Source organism: Lissotriton helveticus, chromosome 9 (genome assembly GCF_964261635.1).
Source record: "Lissotriton helveticus chromosome 9, aLisHel1.1, whole genome shotgun sequence".
Classification (NCBI taxonomy): domain Eukaryota; kingdom Metazoa; phylum Chordata; class Amphibia; order Caudata; family Salamandridae; genus Lissotriton; species Lissotriton helveticus.
This window is the reverse complement of record NC_136070.1, coordinates 837,491,657-837,511,784: the sequence shown is the minus strand read 5'-3', so window position 1 is coordinate 837,511,784 and position 20,128 is coordinate 837,491,657. Positions and strand designations below refer to the sequence as shown.

At 43.8% G+C, this 20,128-nt stretch overlaps 1 protein-coding gene across 1 annotated transcript in view; it reads right to left on the bottom strand.

Annotated features, from left to right (window-relative positions):
• Positions 1 to 2,301: 2,301 nt before the first annotated feature.
• C5AR1 (complement C5a receptor 1) overlaps positions 2,302 to 20,128 on the bottom strand; it is a 30,090-nt gene continuing 12,263 nt past the window's right edge. The window contains exon 2 of the mRNA XM_078661007.1: positions 2,302 to 6,117. Within this exon, the coding sequence (XP_078517133.1) occupies positions 5,022 to 6,095 (1,074 nt within the window). The 5' untranslated portion in view covers positions 6,096 to 6,117 and the 3' untranslated portion in view covers positions 2,302 to 5,021. The remainder of the gene's footprint in view (positions 6,118 to 20,128) is intronic.

Below are 20,128 nucleotides of genomic sequence, written 5' to 3'. Positions count from 1 at the left end.
CTGTCCTCTTGTGTCATTTATAATGGCCTCTCATGGCTGGCATAATACATACTTCAGCCCTTGGGAGGCCTCTGGGGTATCTATGCCCTGGGTACATGTGTACCATGTACTAGGGACTCATAAGGGTACCCCGGTATCCAATCTGGAGTGTACCTAAAGTACATACATAGCAACTTAAGAGAGAAAGCAGATATACTGGGGTCCTGGATAGCAGGGTCATAGTCAGACTAGTCCAAAAACAGTGAGACATCAGCAAAAAATGGGGGTAACCAAAATAAGCAGATCCTACTTTCCTACACGGGCTGCTGCACTGGTGGTGCCACTCACACAAGTTGCCTTTCAAAGGTGTCTCAGACCTGCCACTGCAGTGTCTGAATACAGTTTTTACTGCCATGTTTAACTGGCAAATGTATCCAATTGCCAGGCCCTAACCTTCCCTTTTCTTACATGTACGTCACCTCAAAGGTAGGCCCAAGGTACCCCCATCGGCTAGTTGCAATGTAGGTGAAAGGTAGGGCACCTACTGGTGTGTGCCACATGTCCTGATAGTGAAATACTGTGTATTTCTGTTTTCACTGTTGAAAGACTGTCTGTCCCATAGGATATCATGGGAGCTACACTGTAACCTTTTATGTGTGTTACTTTCGATTGGGACAAGATAGAGAAGTGGAGTTTAGGCTCTCTGAACTCAGAATTTGTGCCGACAGCCCTACTGTTGCACGCACCATGACTTGTCAGCACTGCGCCAAGCACCATCCCGCTTCGCACCGCACCCTGGTCTCACCAACACCACTGGATGCCATCACCGAGCCACTGCCTACACCCTGACCTGAGGGCACCACACCTGCACCTCTCCACTTCACACCAAAGCCCCGACACCTGCCAACGCAGGCGCTCCTGACATCAACATCACAGAGTTCGATCTGCAATGCCTGTGACTTCAAGGGCCCGATTACTCCTTCACTGACCGCCGGACCTCATCGCAAGGTCCACAATGCCCTACATTTCCAAGGTACTGTTTGTGAGTCTTTTTGACACCGTAGTAGGCCCGCGACACCGAGGTCGGACAGAACTGTTGGATTTATTTGTTCATGATGTTGCTATGGACCTATTGACTACAAGGAGCTGTATTTTAAGGTTTTTCTTGTAATCTTCATATTTTGATCTCGGTGTGGAGAATTTTTTATAGTTGTAGACTTGTTTTACACAGATACATATTGGCTATTTTTTGTAAACTGGTGTGGTGTCCTTTTGTGGTGTTTTTACTGCGTTGCAGTGTGTTTTGTGCAAATGCTTTACACATTGCCTCTGGAATTAGCCTGGCTGCTCATGCCAAGTTACCAAGGGGGTGGGCAGGTGTTATGTTTGATGTGTAATCCCTTTATCCTGATTAGTAGGAAGAGTCCTCATTTGGACATGGTGCATACCTCTGCCAACTAGAGAACCCCCTTTCGAACATGGTGTTTCATAAATTCTTTATGAAGACGAAAAGACACAATTTTTATTATTGGATGGGCAGGTAAGGGGTGTTCTCCAAGGTGGTGGGGTAATTTGGAAGGACGACAGGTACTTCGTTTTTTTTATATGTTGGGATGGAGTGGGGGATGGTGTTTCAAGGGTGCTCTGGGATGGTACAGGGTATTCAATATATTTTGTGCATTTGCAGGGGTGCTGGGTGACACAATCCCAGATTAATATTATATGTAAATTATAGGGCTAAAGGAGGCAAAATGATGTGGTGCATGGCTTTCCAATGATACTGCTTCTTCTGCGCAGCTGATAAATAAGGTCATCTGAGCTAAGGACGAGGATTAGAGGGCATACATAACATATAGCTTGAAGAAGTGTAGTTGCCACTAATGTGGAGTTTTCCACCTTGACATCAATGCAAACTTCTGTTGTCTATTTAATGCCACTCAGGACTCCTTGTTGGAAAATAACCCTGTTATTGCCAACTACTGATCGCTAATTCTTTGCGTAATAAAAGGAGCCTTGAATACATTTATAAAAACATGTTACCTCATTTTCTTATCACAATCTACTTGTGACATCATCATCATGCATCTACAATAAGAAAACAACATCACTCCTCAGTTGTAATAAATTACTTCCATTGAGCTGTGACATCACAATTCCTACCATCAGAGCATTCGGACATTGTGAAAAGCAGGTCACTTTGCAGAATTACAACTGTTGTTTAAACAATGAACAAACTTACTAGCTTATCAGATAATTTTCCTCAAAAGTAACAGTATGTAGGAGATAGGGAGTTCTAATTAGTAATTGGAATGCTAGAGTTCATTACAAGAAATCTATTTTAATGCGCTTTCTAAACTACAGCTCCTGTTGAAGGAGTTTTAAAAATATGCTATATTCACTTACAAGTAGCATGTTGGCATGCATATTTTCACAATACATATTCCACATGTATTTTAAAGTTCGCCACACAACATTTCTTTTTCGTATAAAGCAACAAGTAACGCAACAGTAGTATAACGTTGGTTGTAGAAAAGTAGCTGGACTAGCCATACATTCTGTTCTAAAATACCCTCAACTATAAGTTACATGGACATCAATTTGGAGCTGAGTAACCTCATAAAATAACTCATGTCTTTGGCCGGGTTGATTTTTATTGTTTATTGGCACAGAACTCAATGACTTGCAATGTCTCCATAATGTACAGCCGGGGGTACTTCATCCCCTCCGTACCAACCTCTCTGTAACATTAGCAAATCTACAGCACATTCTGTTGCTGCCAAAACCTCAGTCACTTCAGCTGCTTTTTATACCTTGAAACTAATTTAAAAGATTCTTCCGTGTATACCTAAATACTTACAAAACAGTAGTCACCTCCATGGTGATGTCTAGAATTAACTATACGAACAGTCTGTACCTAAATGCCCATCATCAGGTGTTAAACAAATTGCAGACTCTACCAAATGCGGCGGCATGAATCCTTTTGAAAATCCCGAGATCTCACTCTGCTGCAGATTCCATCAAAAAGCTACACTGGATCCCTGTGAGTCAGAGAGTGCTTTTTAAGGCTGACTGTCTGCATTGTCTACAAGGCTTTGCATAACCAAGGTCCTGATTTTTTTAAAAACAGTTTCAGCTGGTATTCACCCTCTAGACCCTTAAGATCTACTTCAGCTAAATTGGTATCAGTACCCAGGTACAGGTGAGCCTCATGGGGAGGTAAAGCCTTTGTCATGGGTGCCTCTAAAGCCTGGAATAATTTTCCTTTTTACTTAAAATCGATGCCAAATCACTTGGATTTCAGGAAATGACTAAAAACCTGGCTCTTTAGGTCTTGCTATTATTCTCTTCAGGGGGTATCTCTCATATGGTCCTTCAGTTAGCGCCAAGACGCCCATGGGCATTCAAGTGCTTAATACAACTTCTTAACATAGCATAAGACCCAATGAGCATCCTTCACAAATGAGTCATACATGCACATCATACACATGCAAGAGTGAAAATCTACGACTTTTGGGAATTCACAAACACTTCCGATAGTACGACTGGTAAGCTGTGCCAACTTTCCAGGCATACTACTCTGAATGTCATATGACATTTTCTATTTCCCAAGTGCAGAGTTGTATCCACAGTGAAATTATGTATTGGGGAAATGTGACCCTCCGTGCAAATGCACTTTTTTCTTATTTTATTTGATGCCCAAAAGTGCTTTTCCCTATCGAGAAACCCTTTCCCCCAGACCCCATCTTTTTTTAGGGTAGCTTGTTCTCCTTCCCTTACTGGTAAGGGATTTACTTCAGCCTTTTGCTGTAGAATTCCACACACTTGCAGGAAAAGGTGAGAGAAGATTTTAGAAATTGTAACAAATTCATGGGCTTGTGGGTGTTCAAAAACTGTCAAGACCGGCACACTGTGATCCAGGGACGTAACACAGACCTGCATCCCCTCTGTGCGGGGGGGGGGGTCAGCTGCAAGGACCCCCTCAACACAGTACTCAGGTCTGAGCGTTCTGGATAAAATCCAGAGCCGGGCCCCTCCATCTACATTGCTGGTGAGGCCTATAAACTTTCTTTACGCCACTGCTGTGATCCAGCCACTACCCACTTTGTGTATTTGGCTAATACTGCCTAACATGGCCTAGCTGTAGGAAGAACATATGAGTGTTACTCGCTAACAGCGATGAGAAAGGTGGCAAGCAGTAATTTTTACTATGTATTCTTGAACTCCATTATATCATCCGGATTTTTGAGTTGCTTGGGGAAATTACCCTGATGAAGAGAATTTGATTGCTGAAGAACATTGGTGCATGATCAAATTTCTCCTTAGAATATCTTGTTAAACAATTGAAAATATAAGCAATAAATTCAATGTAAGAAAGATTTCAATTAAGTTTTGAAGCATGTTAAGGAGCGCATACACAATTAGTGCAAACAGTCACATCAGTGCATTATAACTGATAAAATAATACAATTAGAGATATGGATGATTCACACTTCTAAAAAAACCCTATGCCAAAATGTCTCTGCCTGTTTCGCCTTCTTTCAGATATAGTTTTGCCAGACCTATTTGATGACATGTTTCCATACCAGTGAATCATTTTGTGACCTATGAGATGCTCTATGCTAACCTTCCCTCTTGTTGGTGATGAAGCAAGATATTTTGTGGGTCCTAATCCCAAAATTGCTACTCATGTTATACTAATCGTGCACTACGGCATCACCTCACTTCCATTTAAATATCCTTTCACCCCTCTCTCTTTCTGCTGCTTCTCTAAAATGTGATTCAGCTTCTCCAAACTCTCCCCATATCATCAACAAAAATGATTTGATGAGCAGTGGCATTATTGAATATCCTTGTAACATTGGTGTCCCTAAAGGTAGTTGCATGATTTAATGAAGGCACGTTGCGATTGGGTTCACACTAAAGTACCCTGGAACGCTTAACATACAGTCTAAATTGGTGAACAAGAGCAGGGACCTCCAGGCGCTGCCATTCAACAGTAAAGGCGAGTTTAGGAAGAAATATTTCTTCATGATGTGTTTGTTTCAGACAACTGTGTCAGTCTGTCTTTCTTCAGTAGTTGACTTGGTCTTTTTACTATCTGCAAACGACGAAGTTGGATCATCTGTCAACACGTTTCTTAGTATGTTCTTTATAGACTTCTGGAATTTCTCCTTGAAGTCCTGCCCCAAAATCACATAGATAACAGGGTTTATGCAGCTGTTGATGAAGGCAACACTGATGAGCAAAGAATCCACAGCATTCGTTGACTTGAAAAGGTCTGACTTGGGATGGTTGGTGGCTAGTATAAGACCGGACACGTGGTATGGCAACCAACAAACAAAAAAACCAACGATCACAACAAGGATCATTTTTAGCATCCTATTTGAATGGCTGAAGTGGCTGCGATTGACTTTGACGATAAGCAAGGTGTAACAAATTAAGATGGCGAGGAATGGAAGGATGAATCCGAACAAGAACCGAAAAACAGCAATTGAGGTCTCCACATTTTGGGCATAATCACCGGCGATGCCATAATGTGCATTGCAAGTTGTCTTATTGATTGACTCAGAGATGTTAACCTTTCTGAAAATGAAAGCGGGACTTGTCATGAGAAGCGCCAATATCCACAGCGACAGACAAGCTACCATGGCTTTCTGAACAGTGCGATGATTCTGGCACCAGATTGGCTTCATGACTAGAATGCACCGATCCAAGCTGATGGCAGTGAGGATGAGGACGCTGGCGTACATATTGAGTAGATACACAGAAGGGATGACCCTGCATGCAAACGCGCCCAGGGGCCAGTGGTAGTCAAGGAGTGGCAGCATGATGGAAAACGGTATCACCAGACAGCAGAGGAAGTCTGCAATGGCGAGGTTCAAGAACCAAACAGTGTTCACCGTCCTTTTCATCTCATAGCCAGTCATCCAGATGACCACACCATTCCCTGGAACCCCAAGAAGGAATACAATGCAGTAGATCACGAGGGAAACCACCCTCACTGCGCTTAGCGTAGGAGGCGGTGCCTTGCCATGGAAGTCTGGCAAGGTGAAATTGATCACTTGTAAGTCATAGTCAGATGTGTTGTAATCATAGTCGTCAACTTCGTAACTCATCTTCTCCCGGTCTGTATGGCACCTTAAAAAAATAACAAAAAATACAATGAATTTTTATGCAAGAAATCACGTTTCATTAAAGTCCATAAAGCTTGTTATAGTTCTGGCAGACTTTGAAAGTACTTTTTCGGAGGGAAAGGGGGGGGGGGGTAGACAGATGAGAATATGCAGCAGAAACTGAAACCTTAATTAATGAAAGCATCTCGCTTGTACCCTATAAGGTTAAGTTAACACTGAGTGGCAGAAAAGTCAGAATTTAGGCCAAGGGCCTCCTCTGCGTTATAGTGTTAGATCTCCACACCCCACTGTAGAGTGAAGCGATATAAAAGAAGGATATTTACAGTGAGTGGGTAAAATGATATTTTCACGTAGGGGAAAGGTAATTGCCTTACTGGCAAAATTTCACCAAAGCTTTCTTATACTAAAGATAATATTGTTTAGTGAATGACTGGTTTATTACACAATGCTAGTTCAACTGTTAGAATCAAAGCTCTGTAGTTCCTTAGGTTGAACACTTAGTGGAGAAGAATAAACAGCCAAAGTAACCAGCACTGCAGCCCCATTCTTTGACTCAATGTGGCAAACCGAGCGTAGTGTGAATGGCTGTTTATTGCACGTTAAGGGGCTCATTAGGATGGCGGACGGACTTGCGTCCGTCAGCCACCCTAGAGGAGGAGGGACCGTCCGCAGGGGCCGTGGCGGTCCCTCCAGTGCAATTAGGATGTGACCGCCAGGGTGGCGGTCACATCCTCTATCTCTAACATTGTGGCGGGTGCAGCTTCGAGCTGCACCCGCCGCAATGTTAAAAATGCATGCACCGCATTTGCGTGCACAAAGCGGCAGGCACCGTGCGGTGCCTGCTGCTTTGTTCATGCATATGCAGGGGGGCACCATAGGTACCCCCCATGTGCACCCCCCACCTCCCCTTCACCCAGGGGGCCCGCAACGGGCCCCCGAAGTGAAGGTCCGTATGCTTTTTCACGGCGGAAAAGCCGCCGCGGAAAAGCATACATTTTACACCATCCTAATATGGCTGGCGGTGTCTGATAGACACCGCCAGCCATGTTAGAGCTTTTCCGCCGCGGTTGTAAGCCAACCGCGGCGGAAAAGCGGCGGACTGAAACCAGGACCCACCAGCAATCCTAATTTGGCGGTGGGTCTTTGGTGGGTCCGCAGAGGATTTTCCGCATCCGCCGGGCCGGCGGTGGCTTCCGCCGGCCCGGAGGATGCGGAGAATCCTCCATCCTAATGAGCCCCTAAGTTTTTTATGGAACTGATCTTCATTTTTCCAATTCTTCTCCAGACAAATTTGTCTCATCAAGTCCTGTAATCTCCTACTACTCCTGCCTATACGTTTGGCATGTCATGGAGGCACGGCCTTTTTGATTCAGAAATACACATTTTCTAACTTTGTTTCTGAACAACAGTGAGTTACTGGCATTCCAACCACCTACTCCAACAATTCAAATGGGGCAAATCTACTTGTTCTATACTGTTCTCGCATACTATTTATGTGAGATAGAACCAGTGCAACAACTGTTGTTTTGAAATGTTCAGAGGTGTTCTAAAGTGATATGTGAATGTGCCATGTGAGTTCTCTTGAAGATTTGTATACACCTTAAACCGAGCTAGGCAGCTATAGAGCACTGTTCATAATATGGGGAACCACGATCCTGAATGGTGATCATTGCATTGGCTGGTAATACAACTTGGGTTAACAGTTTAAATGAGTGTACTGCATGTTATTGAACTAGGTTATTGTTGGTTCTTTTCCTTCTCTATGAGGATGTATATAGCTGCTCTCCGCATGGTCGGACTCATGCAAAATATGCTCGGGCACCAAACTAAAAGGGATCCCCAAACAGTCAATGTGACAGCTAAAAAAGTGACCTACATCTGCTAATCGGGTGGTTTTAAACTTGTAAAGACACACTGTACAAGTCGTTTTCAAGGTATTGGAAACTGCTTGCATTTGTGCTTGCTACATGCAATGCCTTTGGTAATATCAGGGAAATCAACAGTAAAAACAGGCCCATCGGGCTATAAAATACGCACACCAGAAGCCAGAAGACAGCCCATACACTAACCTGTCAGACCAGCCCTTTGGGAACTGCCAGATTGCCCTATTTGCTCTCCCAGTCCCCTCAAGCTTAGTTTTTTCTCTGTATATGGCTAGTGCAAATGTACAGGTACATTTCTCTTTCTTGTCTAATCCTCTTTCACAAAAAAGGTCTTATATCCAAATTTTGTCCCGTCTCCCTCAGATCAGCGATTCTTACATAGATCTCAAACGACCCTCACTTAAGTGAGCTATCTCTTGCCTTGCCCCATGTTTTTCTTGAAATAATCCCTCTTTATGGTCTTGCACTCCCAAATTTCATCTGACCGAAAATGTTTTAGTAGAATATTTAGGTAGCATCTTTTAAATTTTGTAAATACTTTTTCGGAGGGAAATTTTAACATAGCCTAACTTAACCTAACCTAACCTAACCCAACCTAACCTAACCTAACACAACATAACATACATAACATAACAATTAAAAAACGATAACAATAGCAATAAGACAGCGGTAGCATAACATAACATAAATAACATAACACAACATGACAACGCAGCATACCATAACAGAGCAACATAACGAAACATTTCATAACATAACACAACATAAAATAAGATAACATAACATCAAATAACAATAATATAACAATAGCATAACATTACATAACAATAACATAACTTAACATAAAAGAATATATCATAAAATAACATACCAATAACATAACCTAAAATAACATAACAATATTGATAACATAACATAATAATAATATAACATACCACAACATACCATAACATAACACAAAAGTAACATAACACTAACATAACATACCAATAACATAACATAAAATAGCATAACACAACATACCAATAACATATCACACAAAAACATAACAAAACAATAACATGATGTTAAAAAGCTGGTATCTAATACGGAAAGATCCTTAAAAATTAAGATGTTCCTAACGCCCAAAAAGTGGCATTATAGAGTAGGTAAAGTAGTTAGTACTCCTGCCTTAGTATAGAGAGTGAATGAATGAATGATCTGTATTGAAAAATGAATTAAAATTATTAATCATATACTGGGTGATTCACAAAAGCATTTAAAGTAAGTCGTACTACAAAGTATTCTTTGTAAATTGCCCCCATAATATCTAAAATGGAAATACTCAGGCAGGCTTTACATACCGATAGAACTAACAGAAAGGACTGTGCCCTCTTTGAACTTTGATTAATAGGGACTTGGACAGTTCAGGGCGGAAGGCGTGTAAGAGTGTGCAACAGAGTCGTCCTGCTGTACTACTTCCTATTCTCCTAAATGCTGTTGTGCAACAACCCCATTACATTTAGCTCTAACCTCAAAGGCCCTCTAGAGTAAATAGAATGCACACACAGCAATTACTATCAAACTAAAAGATATGTCAACTCACTCACACCAGATGAAAATAAATAAATGCAAGAGTAGAGGGAACAAATTATAAAAGGCAATACAAACCATGTAACCATTCTGACATTAAATGAATTCAAAAAGTAAACGAAAAGTATAAACCAGGGCAAAGCCCAGGGACACACACGCTCACAGAAATGGTCAACTACATATTTTCACTGAGGGCAAGTCAATGCAGATGTGAACCTCTTCGAGTAAACGCCTCTGGTATATGTCCTTAGAGAATATATTGCAGTTATTCAGCGTTCTTGTTCAATAAGCGTAAAGCTAGCTTTGACCTCGCATATAAAATGGCCTTTCACGATATAAAACTATGTAACAAAAAGGTGTTGCTTTTTTCAAAGGTCGAATCTTTATTTTCAGGGTTTATATGGGCAAAAAAGACCCCTCGGATAGCAATAGGAACACTCTACGTTGACACCTAACAGGGAGGTTTATCGCTACCTAATATTAGAGATTATTATTTTGCATATTTTGCTCAGTATTTAGATAGATTTAAAACTGGAATGCAAATTTGTCATGAGGTCCAGATTCCCTCTCCTTTAAAGGTTCCTAAATCTCCAAAACTCGTTCGATATAAGATTATGAACTGGTTCTTTAAATGACGGGACGCTATTCTTAAAAGATATTCTCTCCCTCAGCTTAATTCCGGAACTCCCTTAATATATGCTTTTTCCTATATGGGAATTAAATTAGGAGTAAATACTGTAATGCATTGGGATCGTGCTGGATTTCATACTCTATTCGATTTTTTAAGGGAGGGAGTATGGTTAACTCCTGGAGAGATGCAACAATTAATTCCGGGGAATTTTATGTTAATAGGTTCCTATACTCTGATTTATAAAATGTTGGAACAATTGGAGTCCAGGCACATCTGTCCCCCTACTCAGCTTTGGGATGACCTATTTATGACTGTACGGACTAGGAAGCCAGGGGAGTGGAAACGATGTCTAGCTCAATATAGAGAGGTAGATTTGAGTCTGAAGGCTATTAAAAAATGGCAGGACCAGGAGAACCATGTCCTTACTGTTAACACTTGGAAGAGTATAAATAAATTGAATTTTAGTACACTCCGTGGATCTAACTGGAGAAGAATGTTATTTTTTACCAAATGGCTATTGTACCGTACTCCTGCCGCGATAGCTAAAATGTAGGTTAATACGAGTGCCAACTGCTTTAGATGCCAGCAATTTACTCCTGCCAATTGGTCTCACATTATAGTTCACTGTTCTCAAATTGTGCCTTTTTGGAATAAGATTTTTGTATACTTGCGAATTTATTGCGAAATTCAGATTACTAATAATGTTAAACTAATGTTGTGTGGATTTGATTCCGATCTTGGATTTGCAGATCAGATGGTTAAACTATTGTTTATTGCAATGGCAGTGGCAAGGTCGTTGGTACTGCAAAACTGGAAATTAATACAGGCTCCTTTGTTTCATGCTTGGCTTCAAAAAATGAAGAATGTCAGAAAGAGTGAATTACTATACGCACAGCGAATTGGAGGGATGAGGAAGTTTGAGAGAATTTGGAGATCCTATTTTGAGTAATTATGGACTTATGTAACTAGGTAAATAGTGTCTTTCCTGCTTTAATTCTCCTTATGTATCTTTTTGCATTCATGTATTTTGTGGATGTTAATGTGTGTTGTGTTTGCTATGATTTTGTGACCCCAAGAACTTCAATAAAAAAAAAGGTGTTGCTCTAATGTTTTGTTGCTAGTGCACAGGAAAAGCAAATTCGAATGTGATGAGCTCCTGGTAAGATGGAAAGAGAGAGCACATTTCTAGGCACGGACTTGCATCCAGTGGAGGTAAGTTTATGTTACCTGAGGACAAGCTATCTAAACTCTGCAATATTATATGTTTAAAACAGTTTGCAGCTTTAGAGGCACCTCAAATTTATCTGAAAACTCACATAGGCCTTCCTGAGTGTGTTCAGTATTATTAATGTAGCACTGCTTCTGTTAATTAAATGCATCCACACAGAAAGGGGCATAGACCTACACCTGTCCTGTCTCTCATGGGAGGAATTCTCCCCCCAAAGTGTGTATAGGCGTAAATGTGGGAGTGGCTATGGCAAGTTGCTGGAAAATTGGGAATGTTTACACCAATTTTGAAGGAGGAAAGAAAACACTATTCCACACACATACACAAAGAAACATCATAACACGTTGTATTCCTCATTTTAGGCATACATCCCCACTCCATCTGCTGGATAGTATCTAGTGAAACGTTGTGCCCTGGTGTGAAATTTGGACCACAATTTCCTGATGCATCGGCTTCACCATGTCTTGGTCTCAGATGCTAATCCACTGTCTAAGGACGTTGGAGCGAGACCAAATGATTCGACAGGACTGTTGAGGTTCTTTAATGGAGTCTTAATGGCTTTTATTCGATGACACAGCAAAATGGAGGTTCAGTTTTTCCGAACTTAAGCTTAGTCTGACTGAGAAGGGGCGTGAAGTATGGACACAATCATGAGTACAAGCAAAGAGGCACCTGGATATTACCTATCTGGATTTTTCTTTATTGCTTTTGGCATTGCCATTGTTGGTGGAGGAGCTTACTAACAGGTAAGTATGCTCTGATGTGGGGAATGAGACTGTAGTGGCGGTGATCAACAACCAGCTGGTGGAGAAGAAAGAGTGCTAAATCCTTCAATAGTATTTGCCCTATGGTTTTAAACAGATATGTGCTGTATATGTTGGGGTTTGGGAACGCTTCCTAGAAGCTCTCTTCCATTCGAAGTGAATTGAGTTCCAGAGGTTGGGATCCTGCGAAGGGGCCTGCTCAACCTCCATTCTTTGAGAATTCAGAATCATGGTGAAGTGCACGTTTTTATTGGCAGTTGCACTAATCATCCAGTATAAGAACAGCATTTGCACTCACCAATGAATGCAAAATGTGTTTTTTCTTACTCCACTAACACCAGTGTTGGATGAGATAAGTGGGGGACCAGAATCAGAGTTCCATGCCCCTGGACATCAATTAGAGGTAGCCAAGGGAAGCACAGGCTACCCCAGGTCTGCCCTTTCATGGCACTGGCACTGCTCCTGCTACCACTGGCCTCGCAGGCTCCAAAGGCAGCTGCTAGAACAGAAACTAAACATGTGTCTAAGAGGAAGTCATTTTCTGTAGTTTCTTCTCCTTGTCCAATCCTCTAAGGGTGAGAAGAAATGGCAACTCAGTATTGTCATCTGGCCAGAAAGTGTGTGATGGTATTTCGGTCACCCCTGACAATTTAGTAAATTGACATTGATGTCTGTGTTGAAATAAGGTTGGGTAGTGAAAGTTAAGAATGCTTGAAGGTGACGTTTTTTATGAGTTCATCATGTTAGACCAGGTGTTAGATTTGGGGGTCTCTAGTTGGCATAGGTAGGTACCTGTGACAAATAGGGACCCTTGCATCTAGTCAGAGTAAGGGGCTACACTCCTACAAAAACCCTGCTCATCTCCTTGGTAGCTTGGCAGGATCAGGCAGACTTATCTCAGAGGCAGTGTGTAAAGCATTTGTGAACACATACAGTAATACAGTGACAACACTACAGATGGACACCACATAGGTTGTTTTATAAAAATAAGTATTTTATATAGACTTAACACAAGACCAAACGACAAAAGTCCACTATACTGTCCTCAAGGTATACTTAGAAATAGGTTGTTCACTTAAAAAACAGTCTCTAGCAATGGATAACTCCATCATGAGTTATCACGACGTCGTGACGGGAGAAATGCCAAAGTACGGCGCCGACCGCGAGGTGCACGGCGTTGGGCCCGGAGTCACAAAGACCCCCAAAGAACAGTACCTTGGAAATGCGATGAAAAACAAAGACAGCTCACGGCGTCAGGGAGGTGCGGTTATGTTGGCACTGCAGGGCGTTGGTTCCTTACGACCCCAGGGGAGGTGTAGACTCAGTTCCTTACTGCAGCGCAGGGGAGGTGAGACAACGGTTCTTTACTGCATCAGGGAGGTGATGTCACGATGGCCCCGAAACCACGGTTCCTTACGATGTTGTGCAGTGGATGGATTCTCGGTCACCCACGTCAAGGATCTGCTCTGCGATGTCAATGTCGGAGTTGATGCGGCCAAGCAGCCGGCTTCGGGACCACAGCACAAGTCGGAGCAGCGCTCATGGCTTCGGGCAGGGTACGGCAATGCTCGCTGGCATCGATGTGGCACGGTGGCTGGTGTTGGGTCTACGGTGCAAGTCGGACCAGCGCTCACGGCTTCTGTGCAGAAGATGGCGTCGCTCGCCGGTATCGGTGTTGCAAGTTCCTTCCGCTGCAGCTAAAACTGCAGTTCTAGATGCAGGCAAACAGAAGGGGTTAAGTTTTGTATCCCTGAAACTTTAGGCAGGAGGCAAGCTCAAGTTCAAGCCCTTGGAGATCTTCTTCAAGGTGATGAAAGCACACTCAGTCCTTTTTCTCCTTTCTTTGGCAATGAAGCAACCACTGTAGACCAACCCCAACAACACGCAGCATAGGGGTAGTCTCCTCCTTCAGTTTCCTGGTTTTTCTCCTCAGCAAAGGTTCGTCTTGATTCCCAGAAGTGATCTAAAGTTCTAGGGTCTGGGACCCAATATTTATACTACTTTTCCCTTTGTTCTCTGAAGGCAGAGAGGCCTTTGCCTAGTCCAAACCAGTTCTGGTCAGTCCTGGAGCACTTTGTTTACAGGACTCCTTCTCTTCCTTAGACAGTGCAGGCCAGGGACATCAGACACACCACAGGAGGTGGAGCCAGCATTATGGAGGAAATGCACAGCCCTGTTCAGGTCCCAGGTGTAACTCCTCTCTCCCATCTGCATGCAGATCTCTCTATTCAGCTCTGTGGTGACTCACCCTGTCTCCTGGAATCCACCAGCCCCTGTCACTCAAACTTCAGACAAGGAATACACAATTTAGCAGAAGCAGTCTTGGATAGTTAGGCAAGAAAATACCTACTCTCTAACAGTGGTATTTTCAAACACAGAATGTTAAAACCAACTTCACTAAAATAGGTATTTTATCATTCTGAGTTCAGGCATACTAAACTCGAATTTCTACCTGATTCCCTGAGTCAGTTAGGATTATAAAATGAAATAATCTAACTGCCTATTCTGGCCTATGGGGAACAGGTAGCCTTGCAATAGAGAAAAACATAAATGATGGTAATTCACTATTAGGACATGCCAAACACATCAGGGCATGTCCTACGTTTTAACTACAATGCACCCTGCCCTTGGGCCTACCATAGGGGTGACTAATATGTATAAAAGGGAAGGATTAGGGACTGGCAAGTGGGTGCACTTGCCCAGTCAACATGGCAGTACCAGACTGCACACAGGCCCTGCGAAGGCAGGCCTGAGACACACTTTACAAGCTGCTCCGGTGGGTGGCACAACCAGTGCTGCAAGCCCACCAGCAGCATTGGATTTTACAAGCCCTGGGCACACGCAGTGCACTGTACTAGGGTCTGACACGTAAACCAATCAAGCCAATCATGGAGTCACTAATCCATACATCAATTTACCATAGGGAGCACTTGCACTGTGGCACTGAACAGCAGTGGCACAGTGCCCAAAAGCATCTAAAACTAGAAAAAACATAAGAGGCAACAGCAAACAAATGGAAGGGAGACCCACACCAATGGTGCCAGGTCTAACACCAGGAATACACGCCATCTTCTCATATTGTTGACCAGTACCCTGCAAACAGAATATACCTGGAAGACAGCCATTTTGAAGAGCTAGACAGCTTCTTTTAATGACTAGTTGTGTTATATGAATACACAAGGAGAGTAACTGTTCATAGGAAAGATGTGTCTGGATGGATAATAGCGGGAGTGAGGAGTCTTCCTTATTGGAAGGTAGTGCTCTCACACACCCACGTGGGTGTCATACTTCAGCATTGGGCTTAGCTCCTCGTGAGGCTGACGCTGCAGTGCCCCACGTGCCTTGCAAAAGGGCTCTTTGGCAGAGATCTTTTGTGTATATCAGTGATGATGAATGCGGGTAGGTGGGGAGAGTGAGTGTTAGAAGTGGCCCTTTTGAGAGGTTTATCCCCAAACCTTTTGCCCTTCGCCTCCTATTTTTCTGACCCTGTTTTTGTTTTGGCTATAGGATTCTGGGCTCTTAACCACTGCTGATCAGTGGTAAAGTGCATATACTCTCTGTACAAATTATCCATGATTGGCATATTTAATTGACTTGTGAGTCCCTAGTAAAGTGTACGGTGTGTGCAAGGGCCTGTAAATCAAATGCTACTAGTGGCTTGCAGCACTGGTTGTGCCACCCACATGAGTAGCCCTTTAATGTGTCTCAGACCTACCACTGTAGTGTCTGCACGTGCAGTTGTGAACTGCCATGATGACCTGGCAAACGCACCCATTTGCCAAGCCCAAACCTTCCCTTTTCGTTACATGTAAGGTACGCCTATGGTAGGCCCAAGGTACTCCCATGGGCATGGTGCAATGTATGTGAAAGGCAGGAAATGTTCTGATGTGTTCAACATGTCCTGATAGTGAAATACTGTGTATTTCATTTTTCAGCAGATATCCTTTGTTGAAAGGCTATCTGTTCCTTGAATTACATGGGAGTTCATTTTTAACAACTCACAAATCTAACTTTCCCTTGGGATAAGATAGAGAAATGGAGTTTAGACTCTCAGAACTCTGAATTTAATATCACATATTTTAGTACAGATGGATTTTAAATGGTGTGTTTGAAAATGGCACTTTTAGAAAGTATGCATTTTCTTGTTTAACCATTCTGTGTGCCCTTGCCTGTTTGTGTATTCAGAATCTGTTGTTTGATTGACATGAGCTGAGATGTGCATTCACTCTAGACAGTCACTGGTGGGCAGTGGGTTGAGGTCTGCCCTGCCTTGCTTGGGTGACTCATCGCTAGGCTGAATAGACCTGGTCTGCATTTAGAGTGATACGAAGAGTTGCGCTTGCACCTGAATAGACTGTGTCTCAGGTTTCGCAATGCTGTCTCCGACCCCTGTGCTCATGCTGCACCAGGGAGCACGGGACTGGTTTTGACTGGGTTCAGAGACCCTTGCCACAAACAGAACAATGACAATTTGGGGGAATAGTGTTACACCTAAAACCCCAGGACTTTAGAATACTTCCAGGGATAAGAGGACCCTGCCAAGAAGAAGTGCAGAAGTACTGTGTGAGGAGCGCTGCCCTTTCTGTGTGAAGGGTGGGTTGGCCTGCAGTTGCTGCTTCTGTCTGTGGTGAAAGAAAAGGACTGACCTTTTTTGCCCTGCTGTGGTATCCTGTTTGGGAAAGAAGTTTCCAAGGGCCTGTGTGTACTGGCCTCCTGTTTAAGAAGACTCAGGGACATCAAAGTCTTCTTTCTGCATACTTTCTCTTTGCTTTGGGAAAGGTTCTGGTGCATGCACTTTATTTTACAATTTGTGTTACCAGATCCGTGTGCTTTCACTTTCATTTTCACCATACTGGTGCTTATTTTTGGAGAAGCGTCCTTCTGGTGCTTTCACAGTGGACCCTACCCAGTCCTGGTGCTTTTCTGGCCATTGTATGCTGTAGAAAGCCTCTTGTGACTTTCTTGACAGAGGAGCCCATGTGAAAAGCCATCCATGAGGTCTCCGACCTCAAAGGTAACAAATTGCAGCCACTCCCCAGCTGGGCGAGCACTTCAGGACCGCCAAATGTAAATGTAAATGTAAATGTGCTGGATTTGTAAAGCGCACGGCTGCCCGTGAGCGTCCCGGCGCTTGCTTAGGGAACCCGTCCTGGTATTCCCCTGTGAGAAACCCCTGCAGGGTGTCCACAAGGTGAAAGCCAGGCATCCCGCCGCGAGGGGCCGTAGTGGAGATTAAGCAAGCTATTGCCCAGAGTCGCAGAGTGTGACCCCGTGAGTTGAGTAGGCACCAGAGCGAGAATTGTCGAGTCGTGGAATTTTGAGCCCAAGACCCGCCGAGGCGGGGAATCGAACCCTGGTCCACGGTTGATCTCAGCTTCCGGGTCTGCCGCCTCTAACCACTGAGCCATGCTTCTCCACTACCACTGAGCCATGCTTCTCCACTCTTCGCCAAGAGTTGCTGAGCAACAGACACCATAGAAGGCTTCTGCAGCGCCAGGCAACACCTCTGCAAGCCACCCTCAGCAGCTGGAGGAAGAAGCAGGAAGAAGCAGTCTTCACCCCAGCCCCGCCCAGCACCAGGCGGAGCTTGTTGTGGAAGAAGACCCAATCCCAGCATGACCTGCATCGGTAGGAAGACGCCAGAGGGCCGCACTGAGGGAAAGAGGATCCCTGCTGGGATTAAAAGAGCTGCGTGGCTCTTCGCCCTGCTACACCCCACAGGGGGGGTTCAGAGAGCCGGAGATGGTTTGGCAAGGACATCGGGCTTCTGCAGTCCCTTGAACTGCACACATTGCGGCAGCTAGAAGTCAGGTTTTGTGAGCGGGAGCCAAGTGCTCACAGTGGGGCCGGTCCAGGCTCTGCCCACCACAGCTCTATTGCAGCCGGTAGGGCGCTTCACACTGGGCTCTTCCACTACAGGGTAAGCTCGATGGAGGCCCCCGTGCCCTTTACCCAGACGCCACATGTAATGTACTCCCTGTAATAGGAGTGCAGGGATACTGAGGCCTGTGTGGGCTTTGTGCTACTGGCCCGTGAACAGCAATAGAGGCCCTCACTTCGCGCTGGCAGAAGAAGCCCAGGTTACCCTCATTCTGATAGCAGGAGCACAGCTGCTGTTCCTTGAATGACTATGGCATGGATGGGTGTTACATCCACCATGAGTGGCTGATAGTAGTATATATGAACATATCTGCAGCATTTTCCTCTGTTGGTTTCATGCCCCGTGGTTTGCATGGTATAGGCACAGTGTAAGCATTGGCTTTATTGCCCTAAATGTGATGGCAGTTAAAACAAGTTCTACGACGGGGGCTACCTATTATGTACCATGCTAAGGTTTTCCTGAATGGTTCTGTTATAACAGGTGCACTTTAGGAGTAGTTACCTTTGTGGCTCTCCCTGTGATGTTGGGGAATGTTTTAAGATGGTATTCATAACCTGTACAACTTATAAGTATGGCTTCAGTACAATAACTGTTATGTTTATGACCATTGCCTTAGGGGAAAGGGAGCTATGGTCTATGTGACTTCATGACAAGTGCCTATTGGCACAGTGAGTTATGTGATTGTGGTCTAATGTGTTTTATGTATAATACAAAGGATATTTTTATCTAACCTTGTGTCGAGTCTCTTTCTGTGATGTATGTTGGGTGTTACTGGTGTGTGTGTTTTTTGCATACGTTTTACACATTGCCTCTGGGATAAGCCTGACTGCTCTGCCAAGCTACCAAGGCGGTGAGCAGGGGTTATCCTGTGTGTTGAACTCCCTTACCCTGGCTAGAGTGGTGGGTTCTGCCTGGCTTAGGTGCATCCGTAGCCAACCAGAAACCCCATTTCTAACAATGAGATGGTGAAATTAAGTGAATTAAACCTACCTAAGGGGTAGCGAAAAATATATTTAATCAGGGGTCACCTTAGTAGGGTTACAAATTATTTGGACTGTCAACTATGGTTATGAAGACTGAAAATCTCTCAATATTGTGTTCTGGGGGTCAACTGGTTTCATGCCGTAGACGTCCAGGAGGGATCCGTGGTACTACTTCAGGACCAAAAACAGGTATCTCCACCCTCAATCAGGACTGGGTGCATAGATCTAGGAATATCAACAGATTCCAAAAAAGATTAATAGGGACATAAGTCCAAAAGTACCTTCAATGAATAAACCTATTCAGGTCTCCCAATCCAACCCTAAAGTCAAGGACCTGACACGCCTTGTGTTAGAAGCAGAGGACTGCATAAAGACTGCAGTTAAAAGTATAATTCATTGCAGTGAAGAGCGTGTCATCTACAATGTGCTCTGCCTGCCTGGAGAGGCATTGCAGCGCCGACCCCAAGAGGAGCTGACCCCGATGATGAAGCATGACACCCACACAGGTGTGTGATGGCACTTCCTTCCAATAAGGAAGACACCCTCACGCCTGACATTATCGAACCAGCCACATCTTTTTTAGGAACAGATGCCTTTCTCATATATTCGGACTTCTTCTTGGGAGCAAGGGTGCTGGACCTTGTAATAGCTCCTATCCCCTTCTCTTATGTAATTGATGGTTGTGCTATACAACAGAGATCAGAGAGCCAACCAGGAGGCTCTGGAGATATCAGAACATGTTGAAATCAGTCATCTGTCACTCCAGTGACTGTTCCTAAGCCCTACCGGCTCAGGCCAGTATGGAAATCTTTCAACTTCTCAGTACGCTTGCTAGCCTTTGCTACAAAACCTAGAAAAAATATGCAACCCCATCTGAGGAAGTTTAGAAAAAGCTCACGTTTCCTTGAACAATCATGACAAAACCATACTTCCTTTGCGACCGCAGCAAAAGAGAGAGGCGACAACGTGTCATGGAACCTAACACTAAATAAAAAAGCCAAATGGGCCACACACCACCTACTTTAATAGTGAAAGACAAACATCATGGGGGTAGAGACCCTTCACCAGCCATG